The sequence below is a fragment of the Mytilus galloprovincialis genome, chromosome 5 (assembly GCF_965363235.1).
Source record: "Mytilus galloprovincialis chromosome 5, xbMytGall1.hap1.1, whole genome shotgun sequence".
Lineage (NCBI taxonomy): Eukaryota > Metazoa > Mollusca > Bivalvia > Mytilida > Mytilidae > Mytilus > Mytilus galloprovincialis.
Window position 1 is genome coordinate 48,914,595 of NC_134842.1, and position 13,102 is coordinate 48,927,696.

The 13,102-nt window shown below is 30.8% G+C and overlaps 1 protein-coding gene across 1 annotated transcript; it reads left to right on the plus strand.

Moving 5' to 3' along the window:
• Positions 1-170: 170 nt before the first annotated feature.
• On the plus strand, positions 171-9,138 carry LOC143075958 (macrophage migration inhibitory factor-like). The gene is made up of 3 exons (XM_076251559.1): positions 171-329; positions 4,932-5,101; positions 8,723-9,138. Exons 1-3 carry the CDS (start codon positions 222-224, stop codon positions 8,790-8,792), a joined length of 348 nt encoding a protein of 115 aa, XP_076107674.1. The 5' UTR covers positions 171-221; the 3' UTR covers positions 8,793-9,138.
• Positions 9,139-13,102: the final 3,964 nt, after the last annotated feature.

Here is a 13,102-nt window from a genome sequence, read left to right on the forward strand (position 1 = left end):
CGCTTACAACATTAGAAATTGTCAACAAACAGACACAGAAAAAAAATAATTACTGAAAACAATCACTCGGACATGAATTGAATATAATATAAATCAAATTTACAGAAAATAAAAATAAAGAAGGGAAAACCTACTTTGACTTTGTTTTTCTTTGAATTTGGGAATGTGCGTAAAAATTGTTAGCGATTTAAGCGGTATCTAGATCTTCACAAGCAAAAATTATGCCGACTTTTGCCATTTACACCAATCTTCCTAAAGACAAAATTCCTGGAAACTTTTTGCTAGATGCTTCAAGTTTTATTGCTAAGAGACTTGGAAAACCAGAAAGTGTATGAGTTGTCATTCCTTTAATAATGTATAATCAGCAAAATAAACAACAAATAAGGGGAGACAATTTACATTGCGAACACCCACCACTTTTATACTTATAGTATGAACCACAAAGTAGTATCCCCGAGGAACCAGTAATGACGCACCTAACGTTGTGTTTGTCTCTGCATTTAATCTACCATTTAAAAGAAAAAGAAACACGGAACAGAATGAAAGATTGATGACTTGTTAATGTATTTCAATCATTAAACAGTTGATTTTTGAAACAGTAAAAGCAATAAAAATCATGTTTGCTAACATTACAAACGGACTGTCAACTTATGATGGGTACCAGTAATGACGCACTATAAACAAACCAGTAAAAACCACTTGCAGTGTACCTGATGTTCGAAAAATTGCTTCAATCCGGATAATTTAAAGTTAACACTATTCAACAAATTTAATTTTAATAACAAATTTTGACATTTACAGTCACTTTTATGATCATGTTGATAGCAACACAATTTTTTTCTTTAATTTAAATGTAACCTATATTTTATTTCAAATTTTATATAAAATTGTTCAAAATTTATCAAAGTGACATATATATTCCATATACTTGAAAATAAGAAATAATTGCATTCATAAAACAACATTGACATTAAAACATTTATCAATGTATACTTCGTACAATGAATGAAAAAAATCGATAAACAATAGAAAATTATATAAGCGACGATCATTTGTTCTACAGTGATTCCCGCTTAAATGTAAAACCATGTCACATGACAGTCATATGATTTGAAAAACACAAACTGGGGCAGCATGTGCTTACATACTTTTGCCGGCCAAAGTGGATTTAGGACTGATAATCATTCTGGGAAGGGTAGACTGTTTTTGACCTTAATAAAATGGCGGAAATTGCATTATCTTTACTAATTCAAGCAATAATAACATTTCTGGACAGAGTTTGAGGCATCTATGTTGTAGTCATATGACCTTCACCATCATGTTATGAATAGTAATTATCGATGACGTCACAGCTTTTGTTTAGAAATATAAAACCCAAAACTAAATTGGTGCGTCATTTCTGGTCCGCGTCAAAACAGGTACCAAGACGATACAAACAACAATGTTCAACATGTTTAAACCAAATATTAAAACTAGACGATTATAGTTATCTCGTACCATTGCACACTTGTACTTATATAAACCTGTACCTCTAAAAACAAACTCTTATCATCATGATCGTTGCTACTGCTAGTCCAAATAATTATGACGTCTGGCAAGGCTATTTTAAATTTTTTTCTGGGACGCGTAGGAAGGCGTCCCAGAAAAAAAATTAAAAAAGCCTTGCCAGACGTCATAACTATTTGGACTAGATCATTGCAAACTCGTACCATTGCTAACTCTTACCATCTTACCACAGCATATGCATACCATTGTAAACTCGTAACCAACTTATTTAAATGCATTCAAATTGTGTTTAATGATGAATATCATGATATATAATGAAATATTAATTAATTGAATTAGAAAAGAGCCAATAACCTTGATGTCAAATACCACCATGACCACATCAAAAAATATTTTTTGGTGGAAGAAGACATCAAGTCTTCTGAAGACCTATGGGGCTGACATTGAACCTCTGTATGCCGCATTCGTTTCTGTGTATTACAATTTCAGAACAACTTCTGATTCCTGACACCAATTTTTACACATGATTAAGCATCTGAATCATTTAATTTGTAAACTAAGATTGAAAAACAATCACTATCGTACATGTATATGTACCCCTTTTATTTATGTAAATTATTAGATTTCATCTCATCCACATGACGTTATTTGTTTACTTGTAACCGGATGTTTTTACTGTAGATATTTGTAGTACGCATGCGTGAATTTGGTACGGGGACAACTTGCCCTGTTTAAATGTTCGCCCTTGAAGTTACAAATTTGCAATCTTGCAGACAAGAAGATTTTGTTTTTAATAATAAATAAAAAGGATCTATTTCTTATTAAATTGTTGTCTTTATTCATTGTTTTCCTTTGTCATGTGCACTAGGTGCTATTTTACTTCAAATGGTTTGAATCTATTTATAAAATTATTCAAGACTCAGTTGACAAGAGCAGTACGTTGCTGTTAGGAGAATTTTGATTAAACTCTAAATGCTTATAGAATAAGAAATATTATCTAAACTGAATGTACCTCCTTCTGAATAATTTATTGCAATACAAATATAAATCGCTATGACAAGAAAAATCTGACTTTAAAGTTTTGTCAGAAATATTTTTTTCACAGGTATAATCACGATCAATCACGTGTGGCGGCCATATTGGTTTGTTTACAAATTTTTGAACAAGCCTCTAGAACCATGACCTAAACATAAATAGTCTTCCTTAAACGTAAACTTTATGCAATACCATGAATACTATTTTATCAATCATGATTATTTTCATAAATTTAAATTTTATTATTTAAAGAAATAAAATTATAACAATTACGATTTTAGATTAGAGATTCTACACAGACATGACAGACATGCTTTGATCTATTTATAGCCAAATTAGTTTACCTGTGGGAAAATGTAAAATAATGGATATTAATTTGTTTACTAAACAAGTAAAGACAAACTTTGGATGGAAGATAATGATTCACATAAATATTTCAGGACATTTGATTTATTCTTATAAATATAGGATTTAAAAACTGCAAGTGCAAACAAATTTAATCAATACATAATCAGCTGATAATTTTTTACGCAAAAACATCGTTGTGATGTAACTGATAAAAATAACTCCATCAATCCTCCAGCCCTTTCACATATTAAGCAATAGATCTACTTATTATTGTAGAATATTCAATGAATATATATTCATTGTCTAATTGAATATATCAGGTAATCGGATATTTTTAGCTGACATTTTGGGTATCCGATTGGCCGGAGTCTACTGTACTACCATAAAGATAATAAGTATTATTCCATATTGGTATTATTTTAGTAGGTTTCTCTATATGAATTGGATTTTGAATAAAAAAGCATATTCACCTGAGAAAGTGTTATTCACCGTGCTTAACGTCACGCGCTTTTACATGCAACGTTACAGTAAAATGTTTCCTGTAAAATTTGCTTTGGTATAATATGTTTGTCATTAAATACATTTTCTTCTCTCGGAATATGGAATAAAACAATTACTGTCTTTTGTTTCGGTAAATATGGGGTTTAATTGACTTTTGAAAAACTGATATTCACTTCGGCCGTCGTCCTCAGTGAATATCAGTTTTTCAAAAGTCAATAAAACCGCATATTTACCTCACCAAAAGACAGTAATTGTATAGTATTTTAGTATTTTTTTTCCAATAATTTAATGACATAATACTTGTTGTGACATATTTTATTTTTGTATTCAATTAAATCATTTAAAGGACAATATACTGTTCTTTTTTCACAAAGACCAACAAACAGGTTGGGACCCCCCCCCCCCATTATGAGTGGTGTCCCTTAAATGGGGGACTGTCCTTAAAACAAGGGGTCATTTTACTGTTGAAAAAAAAAGAAAGAAAATTTTTAAGATTTTTATTTCAAAAGTGGGAAATTCATTATATTTGGAACAACTTTTCTAAATGAGGGGTCAAATTAATAAAGAAGAAATAAGTTTAGAAACATCACAAAATTCCTTTGACATGTTTTGACCATTTAATACTTAATAGATGCATAGTTCTTGGGGAAAAGTTTCATCAAATAATATGAATATAAAGGTTCTCATATTTTATCAAGAACGTAATGTTCTTCCTATGAGGGTGACCCCTCATTTGGAGTGTTGTTCCCAACCTGTTAAAGGTTCATCTTTGTGCATAATTCAAAATTGGAAATTTCAACACGCATCTAATATTCTTACACAAGAAAATAAACCCTGGTCTGCTAGCTACATGTTCATCTTTTCTACCGATTTGATAACTAGAATCATGCAAACAGACTTAAGAAAAAGGCATGTAAGTTCAGCATACAAATATGACACATTTCTAGACAATCCAGATCGTTCAAAATACTTCTCTAAAAATTGTAACCTTTAAAATTGTTGTTGCGCACTAAAAAAAAACCATGGGAACTTTCAAAAGTTTGCGGGTATGTAACAAGTCTTACTATTTTTATGCCCCATTTATGGGCATTATATTGTCTGGTCTGTCCGTCCGTCCTGCTTCAGGTTAAAGTTTATGGTCGAGGTAGTTTTTGATGAAGTTGAAATCCAATCAACTTGAAACTTAGTACACATGTGTTCCTTATATGATCTTCTTAATTTTACTGTTAAATTAAAGATTTTACTTAATTTTCAAAGTCCACTGAATATAGAAAATGATTGTATGAATGGGAAATCCATGTACTTATGACACATTCTTGTTTGAAGAAAAAAAAATACATCATAATGATAATGGAACAAAGCAGCCTGGGTTAGTGGGGCTGCTTTTATGGTAATTCAAGTTACCTTTATTCAACTTCTTCCACCTCAGAGCTATCAGCTCTTTGATTAAAAAAGTGGTAATAACCTGTGGTATTTGACAGCAATGTTATTTGCTCATTTTTTTTACATCAATATTGTTCAAAATCATTTTGTAATTTCAGTATGTTACAGTCAGGGTACACCCAGACCAAATGACGAGTCATGGGGGATCTACTGATCCCTGTGGTAGTGTGGAACTGTACAGTATTGGAGCATTAGGAGAAAAGAACAAGGAACATTCTAAAGAAATTGCAGATTTTATAGAGAAAAATTTAGGAATTGCACAAGATAGGTAAAATTCATAAATCTAAATTACATGATGGCGTACTTACTTTTGCTGTGGTTGACATTTTATTGTCCCCAGCGCGATGTGTTACTGGTCATGCTGGTGTCATAGAAATACTGGGCATCTGTCCTTCCTACTTTCTGTCTGTCCGGCCCTGTTAGTTCTCTCACATGTTCAAATCTTTTCAGATTATTATAGATTTTTGTCAGTAATGTCTTGGACAAGTAAGAAATCAGTGCAAATGAACTTTTTTTTTTAAAGAATTATGCCCTATGGAAAATTGCATTGTTTAGCACTTTCATTTGTATAATTCTTGCCAGATTTTTATAAAACTTGAACGGTAGGTTTATATAAGCAATGTCTTGGAAGAGTTTGAAAATCAGTGCGGATAATTTATTTTCCTTGACTAAAGCTCCTTGGAAACATTAATTATATATGGAAAAGTGTATCGTTAGCACTCTCATTGTACAAATCTTGCTAGATTTTCATGAAACTTATATTATAATTTCATATCAACAATGTCTCAGACAAGTTCCAAATTTCCAAGTGTATAAGATTTAGCATTTGTGCAACCTTGCTGTTTGAGTTTTTGATCTATTTCTGTGCTGATTAAAAGATAAGTGGTTGTTTTTATTAAAAAGGGAAACAATAAAAAAATATGTCTAAAAAATGATTTTTTGGCTTTATATATACATGTATTTCTTTTCTCAACTGAATCTTGTTAAGTATTAATGAATCAAACTTAGTTTAAATAAGAAAAGATAAATATATAAAAAGAGCCAGACATCTTTTCCTCAAATTTGAAGAAGATCAAGTTTGTTCACTTGTCAAACATGCATTATTTAAAACAAGGCAACACAAATATTAAAAAGATAAGGGTAGGCATGGTAGGTAGAAAAATAAACTTGATTTAAAAAAAAAAAATTAAATTATATTTTTATTTATAAATTACATAGGGGAATTTTGTTCACCTTTTGAAATATATTTATAAATTGTTTAGGACAGGGAGGGAAACCTTTAGCAGAAACATATTTATAAAAAAAACTTCATCAACCATAACAGGCTTATTTTTACCATAAATTGGGTTATTTTGGTAGTAGTTTTATTTTGGTTTAATTTAACACCCAAAATAAAGCTAACACTAAAAATTGAAACACTGAAATTGCGTATCTGTATGATAATATAGTTATGTTAATTATTGGGATATGTATTTCATACATTATATCGTCCGTATATTTCATACAATTCTATGCATAGTAAAATCTGCAAATAAATACTGGGTATAATTTGACAAAAACATTATATTTGTTCTACTTAATTGTCAATTTTCTAAAATTGTTAAGAAAACACAAAATGAGTTTTTATTCACACATGTATGTCATAAATGTGCCAAGCTATCGCTGAAAAGATGCTGTTATTGGTTATTAGAATATCAGTTCTTGTAATCTGATTAACATGTACTGCAATAGAGATATAATGATTAAAATTTGTTAAAAAAATAAATAATCTTTTTTAAAAGTGATTTTAATGTTTTATATTTTATTTTCATATTTTCTTTCAGCTTTGAACCCTGAGATACGGAATTATTTGCAATTGCATCCATATCCAATTCCCTCATTAAGATGACTTTGTTGTGTTTCTAGTTTGTGTAGGTCATTTATATTTTGTCAATAAACAGGTATATTAAGGCAAATATGAATGAGCTTGCTCACTGAAACTGTTCCAAAGTTTACCTGTTGGTGACCTTCTGCTGTTGTTTTTTTTCTATGGTCGGGTTGTTGTCTCTTTGGCACATTCCCCATTTCCATTCTCAATTTTATTTAACACATCAATTGGACAAATCATTAAAATTATACACACCAAAATAAAACACATGCCCTTCAAGAGAAAACTGCCGAAATATCCAAATGCCAAAATTTCCCAAATTTACGATATGCCTGACTTGTGTGTTGTCAGCATCAGACTAATGAGTGCCTAAGGGGCGTTAGCATAAGTACAGTTGAAAAGCAAAATCAAATACTAAGTTGAAGAATCCTTTGCAAAATACAGCTAAAGCAATAGTCCAGTCAAACTAAGTTTTAACCTCAAACTAATTGCAACAGATTTTATTTTAGTTTTATTTAAAGCATTAAGCTCCAAATTATTATAAAATAATTTGAGGAGAACTCAATATCAGCATTTTCAATTCCCTATTAAAGTTAATATAGAAGTTAACATAGGAAAGGGGAGATAACTATGTAAAAATTAGTCTTTTTTTCTGTCAGTTTTTGGTTACTTTTCTTAAAATTCATGTAAAGTATGATACTTAAATTGTGTTATAAGTTCTTATATGACTATATTATGTAATCTTCTGCTCATGAAATGTACAAAACCAAAGTGTTATGGGTATTTTTATATATTTTGGAGGCTTTTTTTTATTAAAAAAATTGCAAATTCTGACCATTTTGAAAAATTAACGTGAAAATTCAGTATTGTTTATATCTGTAAATTATATTTGTTCAGCACCTTCCTTGTTTAAAGAAACTTTAAACCTCAATAAGAAGAATATATGCTTGATTATTTTTATTAAATTTAGGATTCTTCACCATGACATTTTGAAAAATTTAATAAATGGTCAACTAATGAATTGCGAAATATAGGTTGTAGCTTAATAAAAGATATGTAAACACCTATAGAGTTGTTAATTATAAACTCTTAAGATGGTTAAATTATCAAAAAACTATACATTCTGCAGAATAAAAGAGGTGAAGTTATAATTTAGTATCAATTTTTATTTTCACATTTCTGACATTTGTGCAGAGTTATCTCCCATTATCAATGCAAATCTCCATAGGAATTTGAAATCGTAATTTTTTAATCTTTCTCCAGTTTGATTTTGTTGGACATTTTTATATGAATATATGTTTGGGGTATACTGCTAAAGATTAAAACTTTAAAATATTCTGTTGCAATTGCTTTAAGGTTAGGATCAAATTTATGCTAGATTGACTGGACATAGAATTTAAAAAAACATAGATTTTCAAATAACTCAACATTTTATAAACAGTTATACATGAAATGAACAAATTAATGGTATTTTATGTGAACACAAAATTGCATTATATAGTATGGAATTATTGGGGATTGATGAGAATAAACTGAATGACAACTTAAACAAATGTTGTATTTGTGATAATGGAGTTGTATGCATGTTGAAAAAAAGAAATGAAAATTTGTTAGAACATAAAAAGTTTTATTGCAATTTTTATGCCCCACCTACGATAGTAGAGGGGCATTATGTTTTCTGGTCTGTGCGTCCGTTCGTCCGTCCGTCCGTTCGTCCGTCCGTCCGTTCGTCCGTCTGTCCCGCTTCAGGTTAAAGTTTTTGGTCAAGGTAGTTTTTGATGAAGTTGAAGTGCAATCGACTTCAAACTTAGTACACATGTTCCCTATGATATGATCTTTCTAATTTTAATGCCAAATTAGAGTTTTTACCCCAATTGCACGGTCCACTGAACATGGAAAATGATAGTGCGAGTGGGGCATTCGTGTACTGAGGACACATTCTTGTTTTTCTATACTGATAGAATATTTTAGACCATATCATTATGTTTGCATGTAAAACATTATTAAATATTTTCTTTTCAGATTTTATGTGACATTTGTGGATTTGGAAAGAGGAAATGTAGGTCTCAATGGAAAGACTTTTGCCCAATGAATAATATGTGGACATATAATAATAATAGTTACAAAGATTATGTTAACTTTTTTGTGTCATTGTATGTTACTCCTGGCTTTGAAGATAGCTACAAACAGTTTGAATAAACCGTTGAAAGTTCATCATTTGATAAAGAAATGAAGAGCATGACATTTAACTACATTGATTTTTGTAATAATGGTCTATTTATACCTGATTTAGGTTACCATGGTTACCATGCATCACATTGTTGTTCCCAGCCTAACAATATTTTTATATAAGCATTTTTTAACAACATATATTTGAAATGAATATGTATTTTTGCACTTTAATGTAAAACACTTGTGGATTAAAGTATAAAATTCAAGGAGCTTATTTATTTTTATATCTTATGAATTGACTGAAAATATATAAGCAATTTAGCCGGCTTAAATGTAACCTATAAAAACTTCTACACTCAAACTTATGAATAGGTATGAACAAGACATTCTTAATTAAAATAAGGAGATTTGATATGATTGGCAATGCAATAAAACAACTATCCACAATCAAATGGAACAGATATAGCAGTTATGGCCTACAACAATTAGAAAATCCCATACCTTATCATGTTTATAATCGGTTATAAAAGGCCAATGCATGAAAAATATGAAATAATACAATTGGGAAAATCAACAGCCTAATTTATAACCAAAATAATTTTGAAAACTAATTTGTCAAACAAGACACTGAACAAGTGATCTACAGGTTCCTGACATGGGACAGGCATATAAAAAAATGTGGTGAGTTTAAAAATATTTGTGAGCCTTCAACCATCCCCATAACCTGGGACAGTGGTGTAACAGCACACCATAAGAAAAACTATAAAAATCAGTCGGAATAGCTTTAAACCATCAAACTTATACAAAGCAGAAAAACAAAAAGCTCCTGTTAATGATAGATTTAGCTAGTTCAAAGCCAATAACAACAAATTAAAACACAAATAAAAATATTTAACTGAACACTTAGATTTGTTGTTACCTTTACCCATTAAACCAAATAAATCCTACAGTTACCCCAAAAATAAATTGAATCTCTAAAGAGCATGATACTCACCTGTGCCTCCAACAATGGCATCTTTCTTGTGAAAAAATTACCAAGGAGAAAAAGCTTCAAAGGGCCAATTCAGCTTTTCTCATCACTTGGTGTCCGTTGTGGTTTAGTCTTACAAAAATCTTCTACTCTGAAACTACTTGGCCAAATTTAAACAAACTTGGCCACATTCATTATTGGAATATCTAGATTAAAAGATGCGACAGATGAACCGGCCAACCAACAAAGATGGCTAACATGGCTAGAAATAGACCATAGGGGTAAAATTTAAATTTTAGCTTATATCTCTGAAACCAAAGAATTCAGAGAAAATCTGACATGGGTTAAAATTGTTTATCCGGTAGAGATCTATCTGTTGAATTTTCAGACGAATCGGACAACCAGTTGTTGGGCTGCTGCCCCTGAATTGGTAATTTTAAGGAAATTTTGCAGTTTTTAGTTATCTTGAATATTATTATAGATAGAGATAAACTGTAAACAGCAATAATGTTCAGCAAAGTAAGATCTACAAATAAGTCAACATGACCAAAACGGTCAATTGAACCCTTAAGGAGTTATTGTCCTTTGTAGTAATTTTTTACAAATTTTTTGTAAATTTTTGTAATCTTACAAAAATCCTCTCTGAAACTACTAAGACACATTTAACCAAACTTGACAACAAATAAGCATTAGAGTATCTAGTTTAAAAAATGTGACTGATGAACCCACCTGGCAACCAACATGGCAGACTTAGCTAAAAATAGAACATAGGGGGGAATGCAGTTTTTATACTTGTATCTCTAAAACTAGAACAAAAGTATAACGGTTGCGTGAAAAGAAAGTGAAAGTTAATGAATATGTATTTTTGCACTTTAATGTAAAAAGATTGTGGATTAAAGTATAAAATTAAAGGAGCTTATTTATTTTTATATCTTATGAATATATAAGCAATGTAGCCAGCTTAAATGTAACCTATAAAAACTTCTACACTCAAACTTATGAATAGTTATAAACAACATTCTCAATTAAAATAAGGAGATTTGATATGATTGGCAATGCAATAAGACAACTATCCACAATCAAATGGAACAGATATAGCAGTTATGGCCTACAACAATTAGAAAATCCCATACCTTATCATGTTTATAATCGGTTATAAAAGGCCTATGCATGAAAAATATGAAATTCAATTGAAAAAATCAACAGCCTTATTTATAACCAAAATAATTATGAAAAACTAATATGTCAAACAATAAACAAGACACTGAACAAGTGATCTACAGGTTCCTGACAGGGGACAGGCATATAAAGAAAGTGGCGGGTTTAGAAATGTTTGTGAGCCTTCAACCATCAGCATAACCCGGGACTGTGGTGTAAAAGCACAACATAAGAAAATCTATAAAAATCAGTCGGAATAGCTTTAAACCATCAAACATAAGAAAAGCAGAAAAAACAAAAAACTCCTGTCAATGATAGCTAGTTCAAAGCCAATAACAACAAATTAAAACAGAAATAGAACACTTAGATTTGTTGTTACTTTTACCCATTAAACCAAATAAATCCTACAGTTACCCCAAAAATAAATTGAAGTTCTAAAGAGCATGATACTCACCTGTGCCTCCAACAATGGCATCTTTCTTGTAAAAAAATTACCAAGGAGAAAAAGCTTCAAAGGGCCAAGTCAGCTTTTCTCACTTGGCGTCCGCCGTCGTTTACTCTTACAAAAATCTTCTTCTCTGAAACTACTTGGCCATATTTAAACAAACTTGGCCACATTCATCATTGGGATATCTAGATTAAAAAATGTGATAGATGAACCGGCCAACCAACAAAGATGGCTAACATGGCTAAAAATAGACCATAGGGGTAAAATTTAAATTTTAGCTTATATCTCTGAAACCAAAGAATTCAGAGAAAATCTGACATGGGTTAAAATTGTATATCAGGTCGAGATCTATCTGTCTTGAATTTTCAGACGAATCAGACAACCAGTTGTTGGGCTGCTGCCCCTAAATTAGTAATTTTAAGGAAATTTTGCAGTTTTTGGTTATCTTGAATATTATTATAGATAGAGATAAACTGTAAACAGCAATAATGTTCAGCAAAGTAAGATCTACAAATAAGTCAACATGACCAAAACGGCCAATTGAACCCTTAAGGAGTTATTGTCCTTTGTAGTTATTTTTTACAATTTTTTTGTAAATTTTTGTAATCTTACAAAAATCCTATCTTAAACTACTAAGACACATTTAACAAAACTATCTAGTTTAAAAAATGTGTCCGATGAACCCACCTGGCAACCAACATGGCAGACATAGCTAAAAATAGAACGTAGGGGGAAATGCAGTTTTTAACTTGTATATCTAAAACTAGAACAAAAGTATAACGGTTGCATCATTTCACACATTAATTGTAAATAAAAATATAATTTGAGCGACTAAGGCTCCTTTGAGGCTCTAGTTTTAACTTTAGTCATGTTTTCATATTTGTGGATCTTGTCCTGGCCATTTTTGCTTTTAGTGTAAGTTTCTCAAGAATCGAAATTTTCTGTACATCATGTACATCATTTTTAAAAACCATTATAATGTTGATTTCTATGCTGAATTGCTCAACTTTGAAAATATACAACATTACAACCATTAGTCATAGTGGTAGTCATCTTTACATCCTAAGTAAGGTTGTAAGTCGGTTTGATTTAGATTCACTTGGAGAACATTTGTAAACATGGTTAAGTCAATAAATACAATTTTACAAAATACAAAAATATTGATGTTGTCAATGAGTACTCTCAGTCTAACCAAAATTCCTTTTTGATTCCCTCCAATTTAACTTTTACCTAATAAATATTATTACTGGGTTTGAACATGAACCACACGACAGGTGTCAAATGTGGAGCCTGATCTGCTTACTCTTTCTCTTTCGTACCACATAAGATCACCTCCAGTTTTTGCTGGGGTATGTGTAGCTCAGTCTTTAGTTGTCTATGTTGTGTACTTTATTTTGTCTTTTTCGTTTTTTCACCATGGCATAGTCAGTTTTGTTTCGAATTATGAGTTTAATGTCCCTTTGATATCTTATGTCTCTTTTTCAAGACATAACTAAAGTGATAAACCAGATCTAAAATGTCAGTCAAGTATACATATTAAACATTGTCAAGAATCAGTCCGGTCTGTAATGCGCATGCGTCACGGGAGAGAGGTTTTATCGATGAAATCGGTCTGTTGAATTAAACGTGGAAATTTTTTAAATTGACGATTTAA